Genomic DNA, 20,666 nt, shown 5'->3' with positions numbered 1-20,666 from the left:
GGAGTCTAACATGTGCAATGAATGTGATCCAAGTCAAACATCAAGCCACTTTTTTCGTCTGAGTCTCCTCAGATTGAGCTGATATGGAGTTTGATCCAAATCAGATTGTCCTTTTTCACCAGTACCTTTTTTGAGCCTTGTCTCATTCAGCTGAGATGAGTACCCATCCACTAGGTGTTGTGGTTGCCCATCGACAAGCACGCATCACTTTGGTGCACTTGACAAGCGCTCAGACACGGTGAACAACTTTCCAAGTGTCCCTCTCCCTCTTTCTTTCTCTCATGTCATGGTACCTAGCCATATACCTAAACAAACACTTTATTTTCTTTGTCATACTTTTCCTGCAAGGGATTTATCAAACCCATTAATCTGTAACTTGAAAACAAAAACAAAAAAACTATTAACAAAATGCTGATGAATTTTTTTTGCTAAAGAAAAACAAAACAAATGAAGAATTCAATTTTTTTGATGGGAAAGAAGCGCTACAGAGAAAGAAGCAGGAAAACAACAATGAATACAAAATGAAATCAAAATCGATTGAAAAAAAAGTTTTAACTGAAAAACGCAAAGCAAAAGTAATCTTCACTCAAAATGTGATTTAAACAATTCATATTCACAATATTTTGTTCTGCTTCTTAAATTCTTATTCAATTCATTTTAAATTTTTGATAATTATTGAATAAGCTTTCTTTTTTCTTTTTTTTGAAAGGTTTCAAAAATAAAGAACAATCAATGAACCATGAAATCAAATCGAACAAATACCAAACAAAAAGAACTCGGTTATTTACGCACACAGACTCACACATTAAAATGAGAAATTGTAAATGAAAGATGAAAATGAAAAAGGGCAATGCATTGGAGAGAAAGATGATAAGCAACAAAAAGAACAAAGAAACGAAAAGAAAAACAATTTGACTTTCATTTAACCTCTTGAACGTCTCACAATCGTAGCAAATCCAGTCCCACCTTGTTCTTCATCTTCATCATCATCCCAACTATGTCTTGTAGATGCGTTGAGACTAGGAGTAGGCGAAGGTTGAGCAGGTAAGATATTAGTTGATTTGTTATTAGTATTGATGGGTGGGATTCTCTCTTTATCTGTAGTTTGTTCAACTTCGAATTCATCTGCATTATCAATTCCTTCTGGTAAATCATCCATCTCACTTTCACTAAGTGGTTCGACCAATATCGGGTGGATTTCAAATTCGGATGTATTCGAATTGGTTTCATGTGCATCGATCGGCACATCGGATGGTACTGGTCTTGTGTTTTCTGGTTTGATCGTCGTGACTGGCGATGTTTCACAAACATGATCACTTAACATCATCAATGAAAGTGGCACACCACAATCTGCACATTTCACCATTGGCATATCCGCTTCTTCATCTCCATTCATAGATCCTTCTACTGATGAGTTCACTGGATAAGCATCTAAGATTCCATCATAAGCTTCATGTGAATCTGTACCATCTTCTTCTGGTTTTTCTCCACCACTAAGATTAGAACTCGTTTGAGATGAAGATCGTGAGATAGATTCGGATGTCAATGCAGGTGGTTCGATCGGTGCTCCATCTGCACTTGAAGATGTCGTAGCATTGTCAACTGTGATGGGTCTTGCAATCGGATCAGTTACTTCAGCTTCGAATTTCGCCAATTCTTCTTTGGTTGTCTTCGCTCTCGTTTCGTCATCTGGTTCAGATGCCGTAGTAGGAAGATTGATTTGAGAAATCTGAACAGGCGTTGGAAGGGGTGAATTGCGCTCAGATCCAAGTTCAGCTCTAGCAGAGTTGACGCTCATGGCACTAGGTGTGAGCGGAGGTGCAGGAGCGAGACTGAGATTTTTGAGTAAAGTTACAGAATCACCGGATCCATGACGTTGAGATGGTCGACCGCTGTTAGGAGGTGAATTGCTGACATCTGATGCGCCAGAGGTATGACGGTAGTGTTGACCACTTTGGCTCCGCTGAACTGAGGATCTGGAAGGTACCAAACTAACAGGTGCCTGTCCACCACTGACGCCTAAACTAGCGATTCGCATTCGATCAAGACCACGACTAGATGCAACAAGAGGAGCACCGAGTCCAAAAGAACCTTTAGGCACTAGCGGAGCTTCATGTTGACCGGTAGCTTCGTATTTCGAAATTTTGGATTTGATTTCACCAGGTAAACCGGAAGTCGAACTGGAAGAATTTGATTTTTCATTGATGACATTTGCATTGAGCTTGGCAATCCTTTCAGCCAAGGAAGTGGTGATTTTAGGAGGTTCAGGCCTATTGATAGTTCAAAGATGATCAGTAAGATGAATCAAAATGAAGGGAAATGGTAGTAAGCTTACATTGTAGAAAGGTGAACGGACAGATTACAAGATTAGGATAATTCAAAGGGAATCGAAGTGTACTTGATTGCGATTGGATGATCGGAGTTTATTGTATTTCGTGGGTGACTGACGGTAATCGACAAAGTTCGGTAGGATGATCAGATGATGATTTTGTTGATGATGGAAAGATTGATTGTGAGAAAGAGGGAGAGAGAGATTGAAACTGAGATAGATTTAAGAAGAAAGCAAAAAGTTAATTGATAAAACAGAGAATGTTTTCAATCTGAATCAGAATGAAATGCTTCGATTGAAGGTGTCTTAGAGGATGAGTGATAATCGAAAAAGAATAAAAGATGGAAAGAAGTACAACAGCGATGGAAGTGACGAACAACCCAAAGTTGAGAATGGATTAAAGAAAAAAATCAGTTGAATTGAATTTTAAATGTAACCACTAGTTTTCCTTTGGGGTCAGTGGGGAAGGGGTTCAGGTAAAGAAAGCCTTTGAAAGGAGGTAGTTCGAGAGCAACGGTTGCGTAAGGTTACGATAACTTAGAATTGTAGTGGGGTGTTAACCAATCTTAAAAGGGTCAAGAGTAAATCACTCACTAACTTTTTTAACAACACTCAGTTACCGATCTCCTTGGAACTTCAAATCGAGTTCGGTCGAGCGGAATCCAGATTTGATAAATTGATGACAGTCGTTGAAACTTGAGGATTGTCGAGAGAAGCAAGTTACAATCCACTCAACTGTAGAATAGAAAGAAAATGATCAGACAATCGAAAGATAGCTGACGAAAGGTCTTGATGTTTTCACTACTAGAAGAGGGTCGCTCGAATCGGAATAATTGAAAGAATTGATGATGATGTACTCCGAATGACGAAAGTTGAGGATAATGAGAAGAGAGTTCAAGCTTTTATTAAGAAAGCGTGATCTCAATGATGAATGCACTGATTATATATCTGTTTACTAAACACCCATCGAAAGTAAAAAAAGGTCGTTCCTCAATTGATTATTAAAAATGTAATCATCACTGACTTGATTTGTATTGCATTCAATAGAAAAATATTAATCATACATTTGACTCCTACATAGTGCACATGGTTCATTTCGTTTCCAGACAAAAAATCACTAAACTCTTACTCAACTTGAACTTGAAGGACCAAGCCTTTAAAGGAGCTTCTATCAAAGAAGTGGCTTGATTCTCTAGAACTTCACCCACTGATTGATCTGATGACTTCCTAGTTCCATTGAAGTTCAAGCGCGCGCTATGCGTCCTCCTTCTTGAGGTGTATCCACACAATCTATGTATCGAAATTTCTTCACATCAAAAGTTGTTTTTCCTCTCATGGTTTGTCGTTTCGCATGTCTCCATGAATATGTAATTTGATGGCGATCACTCTCATGACCGAATTTTCGTTTCATCCATAAAGGCTCTATGACGTCATCTGTCGGTACTTAATGTGTGAAACGCTGTGAAACGCAATTTTCAAGTGATGCCTGTTGAATCTTGATGCATCTGGATTCTGTACACAAAGTTTCGATCATCACAATCTTGAACAAACATCGAGAGCAAACGAAGGGTTGCGGAAGATGAGAGCGCGCTCTCATGCGAGCGGCTACCATATTCCACGCTGCGACGTAGACCAATTCAGCAATACAAATGTCCCGATGTAGCCAGCCGCACTTACAGTAACATGCAAAAAGGATGAAAAATCCTAAAAACAAGATTGTCCTGCTGGTCCGTGCGCCCTGCGAAGTTGGGCGAATCTGGACCGCCAAACATCGCCTGACTTCTGATGTCCATAGCCACTGACTACCATGACCTTCGAATGGCTTCACAAGCAAACCAGAGCAAACCCCCCAAAAACTTCCACCCAGCACCTCCGATCCGGATCCCCCCCTCTCCATCCAATCAAATTCCTCCTATCCCCATCCAACATCACCAATCCGTTCACTTCAATGGGCTTTCAATCCTACTCAGCGGATATCAAACTCCTGGCTGTCGAGATGGCCATGGACGATGTTGATCTCATTACAATCAATCTGACCCTTCGAACTTCGATCTCCGCCACTTCCCTTTGGCGTTGGAGAAAGCTCTACGAACAAACACGGAGGGTTTTTCGCGATCCCAAGCAATACCAGACCCGTGGCCGACCCCACCGATTGTCAGATCAACATCTTGCGGTACTTAATGAATTGGTTACCGACTGTCCCTCCATCTACCTCGATGAATTGCAAAAACAGCTTGAACGAATCATCGGCATCCCTGTGTCTCAATCGACCATTGGCCGCGAGTTGCACAACCGCTTAGGACTCTCTCATCTTATCACTCGAGGTGTTCATGCCGCGCAGTCAAAGGCAGATCGAACTGCTTATATGTTAAAGGTGGGCTGCATTCCACCTGAGTACTTGGTGTTTATCGGTAAGTCACTGTTCTTTCAATAAATATTGGATGTTTCTGTGTAGTCGTATGCTCATCGCATTGACTTTTCCATTTCAAAGATGAATCTGGAGTGGTAGGGCGCGACGCCCTTCGACTGAAGAGCTGGGCTCCAAAGGGGTCTCGTACAGTTCGCCAGAAGCGCCACACCGAGCAAGACCACTGGACGATTCTCCCTGCTGTATGTGAGCAAGGAATCATCGCAGGAAATGTCTTCAAAGGGGCTGTGGAACAAACTCATGTTGAACTATTCCTCGCATGTGAATTGGTCAGTTTTGTTTCATCTTCATCAATCTCTGGGTCTGATATCAATCCCTTTTGACTTACTAATTATAGTGTGACCTCTTCCATGCTAGCTTCCTCGTATGAACCCATACCCCGCGGTTAACTCGGTCCTTGTAATGGACAACGCCCGCATACACCACGGAGGACAAATCAAGCAGATGTGCAAGGATGCTGGGGTACTTTTAGTTTATTTACCAGCTTATTCACCCGACATGAATCCAATTGAGAATGCCTTCCACAGCATGAAGGCTCAGTTACGGCGAGAAGAGCAATGGTTTGAAGTCCCAGATAAGGGTGATTATCTGCTTTTAACCGCCGCCAAAGTTATGACTCGAGGTTTATTACAACCGCTGATTGCTTTTAGTGGCTATTCAACCGCCCGTTATTGGGAACAATACAATAATCAAGCGGCCGAATAAGCCAAAATTCGGCAGCTTGATTATTGTGTTGTCTTTATAAGTTTTCACTGTCTGGAAATGTGTCCCTTAAGATATGTCCATCTGAAGCTGTCTACAATCGTTTGAAATGTTGTGAGCTTGCTCAATTACCTAGTTCAACTTTAGGATAAATGAAAATTTGTTATTCTTTCATCTGCGTGACCGGGTGTTTAGAGCAATTTGAGCAACCGATTGAATTTCCTCCAAAGGTTATTGTCGCAAAAGCTCATTTTCGGTTGAGGTCTTTTCAGAAAGACTTGAACCAAATAACTGAGTCTTTGTATGATCAGAAACCTGGAATTTAACCAGTCCTTTTGAATCGATTTTCGAAGTTGTTCTCCAAAGAGGAAAGAATCACAAGTCCAAAAAACAAAATTCCCTTTTGTTGAGGTTTTTTGGACTTGTGATTCTTAAAGAAGAATCACATGGGTTTTTTTGAACGGTCGGACAGCTCGATGCCGACTTGAACATCAAACAAAAAAAGGTAGTTGAGCAAATTAAACACATTATGATCAAGGTCGCACTCTTGGTTTGTGAACAATTCATGAGAAATTTCATTTAGTTTTCATGTGGGAGTGGTGATGGGATACCTCAGTTTGAATAAAGGATTTGTAAATCTTAACAAGTTCAAAAGCACACATTTGGGTGGTAGCCATACAATCATCGTGAGGGCATACATATCTTGATGGACATTCATTATCATAAAATGAGAGGAACTACGGTTCGTGAAGGGGGAAAAGCCGTACACAAGACAATCAAGAAATGCACATCTGGAATATAGGCAGGGAACAAACTAGTGCATGATTCAATTGTCGATGTTGTCTCCATGGGCTTCAGCAGAGGCAGCTCTCATGGCTCGGAGAGTCATGAGTTCTTCTAACTTGTTGACTTGGAAAGTGTAGTACTCGCGAGGTCGAGTCATTAACTCCATCACAACTCCGTATGGAATACCCCAACTAGCGATGGTCTTTGCGCTCAAAACAGAAGGAAATAGAAATCGATGGAAGCTGGTAATCAAATGCTTGAAGAAGATCTGAACATAATCGTCGATCTTGTTGTAATCGATCTCGCACCAGGTCAAGTATTGTTGCAAAGTTGAATGGATTTCGATGCGTCGTATGTTTTTGAAATCGACGCTGACCGTAGATGATTGCATTTCAGCATAGCTGCCCAACTCAGAGGGGCGACTCGCCTCTTCAACCTTAATCTTCTTAGCCACCGAAGTAGGGGTTGCGAGGGAAGGGCGCTTGACCGGCTTGACATCAATCCAGAAGAACTCTTCCAATTCCATAGGCGGGTCATCAATAGTAACATCTCTGGTACCCTTGACCTATCAAAATGAAACCCATTAGTTACTTGACATCAAGTAAGGAAATCTAATCACGAAAAATGAGGAAGAAAACAACATACCAATTCGCGAGCCCACAGGATCAAGTGATGGAAGGTTAGTTCCATTTTCAAGGTCAAGTCCTTCGGATTAAAAATTCGCCATCCTTCAGCCTTGTTATTCTTCAATGAACCATGATGATCTTGTAACGCAGTGAGCCATCGCGAATGAGGATCAACAGGAGTTGCATGAGCAAGATCCGAGGCAGTGGTAACAACATTATTGAGGGTGTTCTGTGCTCTGAGTCGGGCTTGATTCTTTGTGAGTTCCTGCACCAAAAAGAACCGGGCAAAGTTAGCCTGTGAAAGGATAAAGGCAAAATGTGAAGTGAAATAATGGGTACATACATCAATTGCCTCTTGAGCACATCGTGCTGGGTTGTCCATCACAATGACGAAACCGGCGTGCTTTCCGAGAGCTCCAAGGACCGATTGAAAGAAAGAGGAGACATGGATATCTTCGGTGATGGTACGTTCTTGGTTTTTGGCCCAGGTGTCGTGGGCAGTAATAAACGCATAGATCTTGACTTGTTTCATGGCATCGGCGGTTTGGAGAATAGCTGTGTTACCTTTGCTTTGGTCGTTATCAATCTCACTTGCCAGATCAAATAAACGTTGCTTCAATCACGCCAAAGAGGTTTCGTTTAGGTCGAAAGGTTTTTTGGTGGCGGGGATGGGAATTGTGGAATAGACTGGCTTCGCATTCTTCTTAGCGGGTCCCTTGGTGATATCCGTCCCTTTGAGCAAACACATAGTGTATGCCACGCTGAGCGGTTGAGGAGTAGTCACACGAGCTCCTGATGGTTGCAAAACTAAACCACAGACAAAAGTCTTGAATGTTAGAATGTGACTTCCTAAAGGACGGAAGCAGAAAGAATGCATACCAGGTTTTTTGTCGGACAGAGGGACACGAGGTGGTAAATTCAATGAGACAATCTCAATGTCGGAACTGGCCGCTGGGCTGGGGTCTCGGGCCACAGGTGGACCAAATATGACATCGGCAAGGGGTAGCGAAGAGCTGCAATCACCAACAGAGGCAGTGGTCTCTGAGACATGATCAACTGCAGCGGCAGCCAATGCGCTAACATATCCAGAAAAATAAAAATGTGAGACACAAACAAAAGAAGCAAAATTTCTAAAGAAAGGAACACACCGTCGAGTGCTAGGGTAAGGACGCTGCCCAATGGGGGTGTCATCTAAGTTGATTTGAGCTTGTGAGAAGTTTTGCATGATGGATCGAGAGTAATCAGAGTGAAAGGGGTCAAGGGTAGGCTTGAAGGTGAATGCTTTGGAGTAATCTGATCGAAACGACTGATGTGTGGTGCGATGAAGTCCAGAAAGGGTTGCAAAACCTCGCGGAAGGGCATTCGTAACGGTGAAGGGCTGAGTTGTGGTTCTAATCGATGGCCGGTAAGGTGGATCGGAAAGGTGCGGAGCCATGAGGAGCAGTATTCGTCTAGTCCCCCTTGACTGAAGATAGTTGAGGAGGCTGGTAGGCTAAGGATAGTGATGAGCGGTTTGAGGATGGATGGGGATGGGTGTTGGGGGCTGGGGTTTGGGAGCCGTGAGGTCTGTATAGGTCTGTATGCGAAGCCCTGGTAGTCGGTGGCTGTTGGAGACGAGAAGTTTGCTGAGCTTTGGCGGTCCGGTTTCGCCAGACTTCCCAGGGCGCACGGACCACCAGGTCGGTTTTGTTTCCGGATTTTTTCATCCTTTTTGCATCTTACTGTACATCCTGATCACTTTTTAAGTTTAGATCCATTCACACTAATACAGTCGCTACAGTCGAAGTCCAGCAACACCGCGCCCGCAAGTAACTTTTGAAACGTTACAGCGTGACTCAACACTTTACTATACCTCAATCACTTGTAATTAAGCTGGATATAGAGTGAGGAGAGCCTTCTTAACCCAAAACTAGCTTGCTTAGGCAATCCAACCACTTTTCAATTTTTTTATTTTTTTTTGCCCTCACATTTGGGACCTCCTACCTATAGGTATACTTATGCTTATACTTAAGCTCTTAGGGTACTTAACTAGGGCCTAAGGTATGTACATAAGCTTCTTATGTTGTCTTTAGGTGCTTCACGCATCTGCAGCAGCACTTTTTACATGGAGTAGACAAATATCAACATGGAGTAGACAAATATCAAATCATATTGACTGATATATCATTGGTATCTGTGGTATCAACATCACACACAGCTCAGTTAATAATCACATCTGGTTTTAAGTGAGCATTATGAGGAATTTCACGGTGTGATTTGTACTTCTTGACCAGCTTGGCAGCTGTCTCACCAGTGAAGCCCTTTCTAAAAGACAATGATATAAGGAGTCAGTCTTGTTGAAATTAGTGATGTTATCATTAAGAACTTACTCGTATGCATCAATCTGTCTATCAATCTTTCGAAAGTATTTCCGGATTACCAACGTTGGGCAGGCCTGTCGAACTCGTTCAAACAGTGCCTTAGCCTCTTCAAAACTCTGACGTTCGCGGCTTTGATGACGGTATTCTGAAATCAAAACCATAAGCTCTTATCAGTAGATGTTTGATTGGAAATTGATGAGGATGTACTGCTCACGCTGCTTTATGTAAGACCAAAAGAGTTCGATTGGATTAAGTTCACAATGAAATTTGGGCAAAAACAAACAAACATGTCCGGCCTCCTCAATTACCATCTGCAGTAGTGGTTTCTTGTTTAAGAAGTCGGATTGTAAAGAAAGGATGTGTGTAGCACAACAACTTGGATCGGAGGGCGTGGTGGTTCCTTCAGTAGGTAGATTCTCATCAAGGAAGTATCCATGTGCTTGGGCTTCTTTGATGAGTCGATCCTTTCGAAATTGGTCGTCTTGTGCTACCCCGGACTTCTTACAAGTTGAGCAAGTGCCGTTCAGTGGGGGCTTTCCAAGACTTTTTCGCTCTTCGTTGTAAGCTTTCCATAGACCACGTTCTTTGAGGACAACTTTCATACCTTTAGCCTTTCCAGCAAGCTCAGGGTTTGGATGATCCAAAGGAAATACCATAGATTGGGGTAGGCCTCGGAGTTCAGCTGGGATTTTAGGATCATCAGTTGGAATGATTGTATCACGTGGTTTATTTTGTTTTCCACCAGGGTTCAAGTTCATATTCTGAACTCGTAAAGCTGAGGGACCAAAAGCCTCGTGAGCCGACGAGCAATCAAACACAAATACCCCACAGCAGTCAGGGTGCATTGCTTCAAAGATAGGGATCGCTTTAGTCTTCACTTGAGTGATAAGCTGTTTCATGTCCCACCATGGATCCCCCTTCGAACCCGGATAAATCACCTCCGCTGCATCTGTTGGTAATGAAGGACTGATCTCAACCCCTAGCTTCGAGATGATTTCGGGTGTAAGATGAAGTCGTCCATGTGATTCCAAGATCCAATCGGATATGTGGATCAAGCGACCAACATTCTTGGTTCGAAATTCAGAGGTGTGAGGCAACAGCCAAGATATTCGAGACCGTTCATTTGCATGTATGGTGGATTCATCATGAAACAAAAACACGGTTCGACGTCGTCCTTCCGGTGTAGCCTTTACCTCGTCTTCACAATTGATGCCATCATATTGATACGAGGCAGATCGATACTCTTTATACATCCGGATGAACTCTCCACGATACTTCACAACATCGGGCCGCTCATGGCCATCAAAATAGAGTGATTTCTGATACTCTTTCGGTCGGAATCCCATTTTGAACATCCAGCGGTAAGCTGTTACCAAAGTGATGCGTTTTCCAGGATAAAACTTCGGAACGATGGTAGAGTTACAATGCTCAAGACATGCTCGAGGAGTAACCTGACAAAGACAATCTGGGTTAGACATCATTCAGCAGTAACAAACCATTCCCAAATCGAATGAAAGAATGGTTACTGACCTGACCAACTTTTTGATCGGTTGCCCATGAGTATAACACCTCAAATAACTGTGGATTATCAAGCATTGATACATGTGGCGAATTAAGTCCAGTTTTCGGGGATGAGAGCTCGTGTTGCTTGATCAAGTGATCGGCTTGAAAGCGAAGCTTTCTTGCACGACTTCTGCCGGAGCTGAACTGGGGATGTGGTTTATTGCTTCGGCGAGCTGAGGACAGAGCAGTCAAGACAGAAGCAGTGATTGAAGGAGATTTTGCACCAGATAATCTGAGTTCCTTCCGAAGTGAGTTGAACTTGCGAAGGTCTGCAAGGTCTAGATGTGGATAGGAAAACTTTGGATCACGTTTCTGCTTTTCCTTGTACATCACAGATGCGTTGAATATGGCTTTGTTCAACTCTTCCCATTCCTCATCAACACATTGCTTAAGATCCGGCTTTGTTACTATCTTCTTAACACTGTCTCGATACCGGCTGACACAGAGATCGATCCGGGTGTTGTATTCATTAGAGTTGTCTAAGCGACTCTCCTTCGCTGCTGAGGAATCATCACTCCGTTCAGAGCATCCATCATCTTCTTCACAATTGTCGTCTAAGTCGCTAGATTCTTCATCGGCCTGAACATCTACATCACAAACATCATCAATTGGAGGTGTTGTTGTGAGCGGAGAAGGATTGGCCTTGGCAAGCCAGTTGCCAAGTAATGATGCATTCTTTCCGACTGCTTTTTCGCGTTTTAATTTCCAGTTGTGTTTTGTTTGTTTTGAAACAGGAGCTGGTTTGAGTTTTTTTTCCGGGTTTTCAGTGTTGACAATTGGCTTTCTGTAGCCTTTGATGTACCCGCGAGTTTTGTTCTTACGCTTTCCAATCGTAGGTTTTGATCGATCCCGTGCATAGAAAACTGGCCAAAGATTATTTTCAATTATATCATTATCACATTGTTCTTCATCTGAAGAGTCGGCTGCATCAAGGCTGTAAAGCTGAAGAATTAGGTTGTTTTGATCAATTTCATCTTGCACGTTGTTGTTTATATCTTCATCATTGATATCCTCAGTTGATTTGATCTCATTCAGGTCTGCGTCACTTTGTGAATTTTGCGCTGCAATTCTATCATCCCGCTCTCTCCTTTGGCGCTGGCGCTGAGCCTTTTGACTTTTCTTGAGGGCCATTGAGTGTGTTGATTGTTTTTAAATAATGGAGGACTCGGAAATGGGTTATAAAAAAACTTTTTTGGGGCAAAGAGACAGTGGAGCAGACTCAAGGGGTGATTAGTCTGGTATAATGTGCAATTCAAAGTATCTTGATCATCATCTGTCTCTTTCTGTCACCTGTTTCTCAAATTTCTCATCCTTAAAATGTGAGATACGGACGTAATTCACTCGCCCAATGCGTGCTAAAGAATCTGGAAAACAAGGACCAACATTTGGGACCGGTACCGGTACCGGGGCCAGTACCGGCTCCAGTGTTGCTGAGCTTTGACTATAGCGACTGTAGGTCGAGATCTCAGCACGTTTTCATCATCAGAAGAGCTGGCATCGGCTAAGGTGATTGAGTGCCTTTGAAAGCAACTTCGAACAAGCCTTGTGACTCTGCACTCGTTGGACCTCGCCTGAGAGTGAGACAGGGAAACCCAGTTTGAAATTCTTGGACTAATCGGGGCCGCTGTCTCTAAGCACTTTTTTCACGTCGGACCTTGAGAATTGACGACATCAGTCATCACTCACCTTAGCTTGGGGAAGGAAACCTTAAAGAACATCAAATCATCAGAGATCAAACTTAATTGGTGATATCAAAGTGCATGGCTTGAAGAAAGGTGGTGCTCCGTTCATGAGAGGCGGTTCTGTTCCATGTTAGCTAACCTCACAGGTTATGTATAACTTATGCTAAGGGAAGCCACGCTGGCCGTTAGGCCCGCGCGTGCGAACCATTCACATTGCATCATGAGCAAAAGGCAAAGAAACGGACTAAACGAAGACCCCGTTTAAGGGGGAGGAGGTGGAAACCTAATAATATTGTAAGTGAAACTGAAAGGAAAATTATAAAAGACCGAAGAACTAGCGGCCAATTGTCATGACATAATGATACGTGTCGTGGTAACATCACGTTGTATGAGAGCATGTCTAACTTAACATAAAGAACATTGAAATTATGAATACACGCACATTGCAGTTACCAAGGTGAAGTTGAAGAGAAAGAAAACACATCTATACATAACTAAATTTTTCCATATTCTTATTGATATGTTCACACGAGCTGAACGATACCAGAGTTGAGGAAAAGAAAAAGAATATTCATTTTTTTAAGAAAACCGCCCGTATGTTGAGAGACGTAGCCGGCTCACATGATATGGAGTGGGAGATAGGGACTCCGACTACAAAAGCTAGTAGATGAGGGAATAGGTGTGCTAGATCTAGTGAGCGCCGGGTTGGTGTGCTGTGGGAAGTGAGGAATTTGTCCATCTTGTTGTGAGGTGGAACTGAGCCGGACTGCGTTGGATGCACTTCTACGCTTGCTGAGGTTGGGGAAAGGCACTGTAGACGAGGTAGCTTTGAAGCATGGCAAGGTCACAGCTATGTACTCTGTGATTGCTGCGCAGCGTTGAGAGAGCATTGGCTGAGAGTACAAGCACACAAAAACCAAAGGCCAATCCTGTCCACCTCTTGACACATCCGCCTTGCTAAATTGAACACCAAAAACAATGAATGTGTCAGTTCACTCCTTTCATGACATGCGGTCCTGTTCCATGTTACAAACCACACTGGCCATCAGGCCCATGCGTGTGTACCAATAGGGTGGTTCAAGTCAACTAATGCAAACACACGTGCCACAAAGTGTCAATCCAGGATTTTAAGGTCGTCCACTGCTTAAGATCAGAATCGCACAGTCATGATTGCTCTTATTTTACGCACTTAAGCACCTGTATAATCAGGTACTTTTTTGCAAAATGATGTTCATTTTGCATCAACGGTCAAGTTTTTTTTCCTTTTTTTTCAAAGACTTTTTTTTGGGCATCTCAATCTGGAAATGGTCAGTGTTTTTATTGATTCTTTAGCGGTTGAAAAGGTATTGATCCATACCCAAACACGACCAACTTGGCATCAGTGCTCTTCTTTTGACGTCAGATCTAACTCCAGTTCAACACGATTCCGTTTCATCGAACCTCACTATGCCCCGGGTATCTGACCGAGTGTCTGCAATACAAGACCTCACCAACCTATGCATCATGGTCCATATGGACTCGGACATACGCTTACCTGGAGATGCGCCAAATCCCATGGATCCGACAGAAGGCGAGTTGATCTTTTGGGACAATCAAGTTATGGCGCGCCTTTACGACATTGTTTTTGATCAAGAGCAACAGTGGTTTCAGAAGCTTGCCCACGTCATCTCCAGACGCTATCTAAACAAAAGAATTTGGGTACCCTTCCCAACGGTGTGGTAATCAAAACTATAGTTTAAGGAAATCACTATTTACCGCCCGAAAAAAAAAACCCAAAGCCCCCTCTTTGTGGGGTATTACCCAATGGTACCCGATAGTACCCGAAAGTTTCCACGCCAAACACGTCCCTGACGGGCTGCCTCCAGGCTGCTAATGTGGGCTGGATAGCTATCTACCGCTCAATAGGGCTTTTCATTACCAGAGCGGGCTACTAGCCCTCATATCATGATACCACCTATCCCAATCGGCAATACCTCAACCATCCATTGGAACACTTCATCATCACATCCATCAACCGATCGAACAGCTCAGGGACTCCAAACGTGGATTGGATTTGGATGGATGAAGATGATGTTGCCTACAATGGTAAGTAACGTTCCCTTCATCACACTCTTTCACTTCCTCAACTCATCTTCTTATCTATCGTCTCTTCTCATCATATCTGCTTCTTATTGTACCTCAGCCGTCCTCAACACTCTACTTCAGCTGGACTTGCCAAACCGGCAACCACCGACCCTCTGCGTTCACCAGAATCAGCATCTATCTGATGAAGCGAAACAGCAAAGGCCTGCCTGTGAACAATGACCGAACAAAGCCTTTGGGGAACTCAAATCTCACTCATTCTCAGCCACAACCCAGCGCGACACTACCAATTGCATTACCAAACCAATCTGTTATCCACCACCACGTCTATATCCCGTCTCAAACCAATTATGTAGCTGGACCTTTGTACCAACCCCACATCGCCTGGCACTCAACTCCTGGCTTTCAATTTGCACCTTCCAGTCAGTTCGTGTTTTCAAATCCCCCCGGAACCACAGGCTATACACCCACTCTGTCACAAACACAATCTCAGCATCTTGATTTGTCAAGTGGTCAAGCTCAAGCTATATCAAACTCAACCGAGATCATTTCACTTCCTACACACTTGACAAGTGTTGATAACAATCCGAACCTCGTATCATCGCACTGGAACCCTAGTCCCACCGGTGAAAGCAAAAGTGTTGTTACAAATGAAGAGCAACGTGAATCGAACGAGAGTAGCATATTACGAGAGTTCGATTTGGCAAACGACGAGCGAGACACTACACAAAATGTCATCTTTACCGGGCGGTAAAGAAAACTACTGACATATAAAAGTCCTGAGGCAACAGGAAGAGAGCTAAAAATCTGAAAAAATATGCACCTTGTTCCTAGATGTTGGGGCGTCATGATGAGTATTTTTTTGTATTTTACACACAGATATTGGTTAATGTACTGACAATAAAGGCTGAGAATCATCAAAAACCCACCTGTAACAATACCTGAAATTTGGCCCTTGACTTTGAAGACAGGATTTTGGAATCTTCAAACATCAATAACTTTTGCAGTTCTGAAACAAATCACTCGATTTGAAGTGCATTAAAAAGGTGAGCCTTTCCTCTACATTTTTGATTGAGACATCACATCTGTAGCTGGTCTAAAAAAGATCCTACAGAGCTATTCATGTAGAACTGTTTGAACATATGTAGAGTGTTTAAATGACTAGATAGCACCTTACTAACATTATGAAGTGTGAAGGAGAATAGTTCAGCTTTTGAATGAACCAAAAATCGAGTTATTTGGAGCAGAATTGCAAAAGTTATTGAAGTTTTTAGACCACAAAATATTGTCTTCATACTCATGACCCAAATTTCAGGTATTGTTACATGTGAGTTTTTGATGATTTTCAGTGTTTATTGTTAGTACATAAACCAATATCTGCATGTAAAATACAAAAAAATACTCATCATGACGCCCCAACATCTAGGAACAAGGTGCATATCTTTTCAGATTTTTAGCTCTCTTCCTGTTGCCTCAGGACTTTTCTATGTCAGTAGTTTTCTTTACTGCCCGGTAAAGATTACATTTGGTGTAGTGAGACAATGAATGGCCTCCTATTGGTCAGTTCAGTTCACATCTCTTTTTCTTTTCTAATTCAAATCTGGGATACTTATTTGATCTGATCACTCATCAACTCAAAACAGGATCCGCCCCAGTACGATTAATGCAATCACCCAAAATCGGCAAGCAATTCATCAAAAGGGAGGCTGGGATAATGTATCTGAATGTGGTTGCACGGTATCAAGGTTACGTTTTATCCGTCAAGAGCCACAAGCCCAACCCTAACGGACCGACGCCACGCATCTATCTGGAGTGTTCCCGCGCAGCAAAACCCAAAAAAACCAACAAATCAAATGAGGCTAAGGACAATGAGGATGATCAGAACGCTGATGATGAAAAGGAGAAGTGTTGAGAGACACCTTGGTCTCTCGTATATGGTGTTTCATCTGTCATGAAAGATAGTAGAAGTAAGACTATACATGTCAGATACTTATGACATTTTAACTTAAACTGTAAAATCTCAAGTTAAACTTAAAGTCTGAAACCCTAATCATCCTTTATATCTCAAGTGAATTTTCCAACGCGTACTTGCTCTTTTCCTTATCCGTTATTCTACGGAAGGAAAAGAGTAAGTCACACCCCTTTATACTTTCTCACGTCTCATTCTCTTTTCATCATTGTCCAATTATATATATATACATTTTCTCTTTATCTATTCTTTCTTTCTAAATTCAGTTACTTACTAATATGATTGACTCTATTATTATACTTTCACCTGAAATCGTATCGACGCTAGATTATAGATCTTAGACTGAATACGCGTCGATCTCTTTTCTACATTTTTATCTTGACCTGATCAAACCTTATAGGTCAGATTAGTCTTGTTGTTATGAACTTACTTGCTTTCTTCTTTATCTAACTTTTATCTCTTTCATATGATTGTTGTGTTATGATCTGATTATGTAGGTTAGTATCTTCAGGTAGTTATTGTGACTTGAGGTGAAGGAGCTCACCTTTAGAAAACTGTCACGGGAATTCAGGTGAAATAAATCCGTTATTCTACGGAAGGAAAAGAATTATAGATCTTAGACTGAATACGCGTCGATCTCTTTTCTACATTTTTATCTTGACCTGATCAAACCTTATAGGTTAGTATCTTCAGGTAGTTATTGTGACTTGAGGTGAAGGAGCTCACCTTTAGAAAACTGTCACGGGAATTCAGGTTAGTATCTTCAGGTAGTTATTGTGACTTGAGGTGAAGGAGCTCACCTTTAGAAAACTGTCACGGGAATTCAGGTACCTCGACCGAATTTTCGCTTTTCAAGAAGCGTGCATCGTCTTCGAAGAAGACAGGATGTACCTTTGAGGTCTCACTGAATTACTACGCGTCTAAAGGACGGTGGTTTGTCACCTCGGATGCCATCAAAAACCCTCTGAAAGGTGTTCACAATCACCCTCCTTTCAAACATCTGCATGAAGAAAGTCAATATTGACAAATCAATTTGGAAAATGACAAGACGATATCACTTCTAACTTCAGCTGGCGTTCGACCACGCATCATTCGCCCACGTCTGAAAGTGGACAGCGGCGCCGACGTCCTTGTGCGCGATATCTACAACGCCCGGGCACGTCAAAAGAGATCCTGGCTCAATGGACGAACCGCGATCCAAGGCTTGTTGGATTTGGTCACCGACCTGAAATGGGCTTTCCGGACGGTAACTTCAGACGCCGGTACCCTTCAAAGTTTTTTCTTTGCCAGTCCTGAGGCCATCCTGCTTGCACGACGTTTTCCTACCGTGCTAGGCATCGACTGCACCTATAAAACCAACAAGTTCAACTTACCTCTACTCCACATTGTCGGGACCACCAACGCCCACAAATCCTTCACTGTAGCACTTTGTTTCATGCACAGTGAGACCGAAGATGCTTACGAGTGGGCTATGCAACAGCTGAAGTCGACTGTGTTTGGCTTGGATACAACAGTTAGCCTTCCTCGAACCTTTGCCACTGACGCCGAACCCGCGCTGTTTAATGCGATCAACACGATATTTCCAGATTCTGTACACATATTATGTATCTGGCACATCAACAAGAACATAGGGAAGAATTGTAAGAAGAATTTCAAGACAAACAATGAATGGGATGAATTCATGAAAGTTTGGAATCAGTTTACTTGCTCATCAACTCCTGAAGAATATGACATGAACTTGAAATCTCTCACTGTCATCGCCAAAAAAAGCAACGTTCTCAAATACTTGGAACGTAATTGGCTTCATCAAAGTAACAAGTTCGTTTCGCTTTTTACATCATCAACACCCCATTTTGGCAATTCATCTACATCCCGGGTCGAAGGAGGCCACTTCGGATTGAAAACCTTTCTAGACGGTCCCCACAACGATTTCTTAACTTGTTTTAATGCTTTCAAACGTCATGGTGAACATCAGTACAATGAAATCATGGTCTCCTTTGGAATTGAGAAGGGCAAGACACTTCAAGACATACCGGCATTCCTTAAGGACCTTCACGGTGTTATCTCACATTTTGCTATCAAGGAGATAGCTTCCCAGTACACAAAGATGTCTCAGTCTGAACAGCAACCTGACCGGCCCTGCACCAAGACTTTCCGAACTGCATGGGGAATGCCATGTAGTCACGACATCGCTGCTGAACGCGAGGTATCTTCAACGCTTTCCCCAAACCTAGTGCATGATCAGTGGCGCCTTGTCATGGACATTGCCCCCCAATCTCAACAAGGCCTTCATGATGCCGCACGTTCGAAATTCAATGCCTTATTGACTCTACCGGAACATTCACTCCGTAAAATTTATGAGGAAGTTGATCTAATGAAAACAGGACGTTACTCATTAGTTCCTATATTACCACCTGAAGTAAAGCACAACAATCGAGGTCGGCCACAAACAGGGAGTCAAAAAAAACCAGCAGTCTCTAAGAATGGTCGATGGAAATCTAGACACGAAGTTGAAGAAACCAAACAAAAGAAAAAAGAAAAAGCCAAACGAAGGCGACTTGAAGACGCACTCACTCGAGAAGAGGCCAAGCTGGATGAAGACTCTGACGAAGAAGAAAACGATTCCAATGAAGCCGTCACCAAAGAGCCTAACATTCCCTCTGCCTCGTCAATTCCAATTACAGCTCCCTCTATCTCGTCGAATCCGATAGATGTCTCTCAATTACCCAACCCAAACCCAACCACCAAAGTTTACAAATGTAGCCAATGCCGCCAACCAGGACATCGGGCCAACATATGTCCTGTGGGCAAGTCTCAACCTACCGATATGTTTAATGCCACCCAACCTACCACTCAACCTACCGATTTGTTTAATGGCATAACTCAAACTACTGAATTACCTGATGGCCATGCACATGATTTGTTTTTTCAGGATGAAGACAAACACAAAGAACAATTGTTACTCTTTGAGGATGATGAAAGTGATATTGGGTCCGACACTGAAGGCTCCGACACAGAATCAGGCAAAAACCTTTGCCTGTTTTGTGAAGAAGAGATGCCAGTCAAACCTTCCGCTAAACTTCTCGCAATGCAGGCCGAACTCCTTGCTATGCCCACCACTCAGGGTCGCCTTCCGGTAAGTCAAATAACATATAACATCCTAACAAATGTATTATATTGTTGACCTCTTTTTCAGTTTGCACAAACGGCGTTGTTTTGCGGGCTTCATGTGGAAGAACGCGATGTAATTCCCCAAGGGATCAGTGCAGGATGGCCAAGCTCAATCGACTTCAGCGGTCTTGTGAGGTGAGACCCAACTTGGAGTTTGTCTGTAACACCACTGGCTGACATGCTTTTGTGGTACAACAGCCGCTTAGACTTGCATTGCAATGTTCTTTCAAAGATAATAACACGTGAGACAAAGTCTGACTACTTTGACCTAGCTGTACAGAAATGGAAGGCCGGTGTCTGAGGTCAGATGTTACAATTTGATGGGTTTGAAGTAGAGATTCCTGGCTAGTGAGTCCATGCAAGTTCACAGAGAAATGCTCTGATGCTAATGTTCTGTTACCTTTAGTTATGGATACAAGGGTCTCGAGGTCATTGTAACAAAACTCGAGCAAATCTTCTTATCCAATTCATCACATGTACAACTAAACAAGAAAAACACAGCCCCACTTGGCCCTGATTCGTTCATCCAACAAGTCCTGCTTCCTGAAGTAAGCCTCTCTTTGATCGCTGAGGATCTACGATTACCTCAAGACAATCATAAAGTCAATGCCACGCTTGAAGCCAGTCGGAAGTTTGGCGCTGAGGTGTTTCCAATTGATTACGAGTGGAAGGACAAGAACGAGAACACTTCGACCAAGTACACATCTTTGACTCCAAAAAATATCAACCACGACCCCAAATGTCTTCATCTTCAATCCAATACATTCGACAAAAGCGGTCTTGTGGAACCAAAAGATCAGTTTATATTGAAGCAACTACCAGTTGGAATTGTACCATACATCAAATCAATTCACAACCCTCCTCCGTATGGAAATTGTGGGTTTTACGCGATTGTGGCATCCATGAACATGTACAACAAAGATTCTTACCTTGTCATTCGCCGCAAAATGATGGCCGAGCTCTCTTCC

General features: G+C 42.8%; 3 protein-coding genes across 3 annotated transcripts; 1 reads left to right on the top strand and 2 right to left on the bottom strand.

Moving 5' to 3' along the window:
• Window positions 1–303: 303 nt before the first annotated feature.
• Window positions 304–3,258, bottom strand: MELLADRAFT_72155 (uncharacterized protein; the record flags this gene model as incomplete). Its single annotated transcript, XM_007411233.1, has 3 exons — window positions 304–2,270; window positions 2,336–2,816; window positions 2,924–3,258. Coding segments are annotated over 2 exons (1,350 nt in total).
• A 3,027-nt stretch (window positions 3,259–6,285) lies between these two features.
• On the bottom strand, window positions 6,286–8,306 carry MELLADRAFT_88063 (uncharacterized protein; the record flags this gene model as incomplete). The annotated part of the gene is made up of 5 exons (XM_007411232.1): window positions 6,286–6,810; window positions 6,891–7,166; window positions 7,215–7,440; window positions 7,495–7,947; window positions 8,020–8,306. 5 exons carry the CDS (start codon window positions 8,304–8,306, stop codon window positions 6,286–6,288), a joined length of 1,767 nt encoding a protein of 588 aa, XP_007411294.1.
• An 11,048-nt stretch (window positions 8,307–19,354) lies between these two features.
• On the top strand, window positions 19,355–19,944 carry MELLADRAFT_64180 (uncharacterized protein; the record flags this gene model as incomplete). Its single annotated transcript, XM_007411297.1, has 2 exons — window positions 19,355–19,663; window positions 19,897–19,944. The coding sequence occupies 2 exons, from the start codon at window positions 19,355–19,357 to the stop codon at window positions 19,942–19,944; spliced, it is 357 nt and encodes a 118-aa protein (XP_007411359.1).
• Between the last annotated feature and the right edge of the window lie 722 nt (window positions 19,945–20,666).

The sequence above is a fragment of the Melampsora larici-populina genome, assembly GCF_000204055.1.
Source record: "Melampsora larici-populina 98AG31 unplaced genomic scaffold MELLAscaffold_24, whole genome shotgun sequence".
Lineage (NCBI taxonomy): Eukaryota > Fungi > Basidiomycota > Pucciniomycetes > Pucciniales > Melampsoraceae > Melampsora > Melampsora laricis-populina.
Note: the sequence above shows the minus strand (reverse complement) of the source record. Positions and strands in the feature narration are given on the sequence as shown.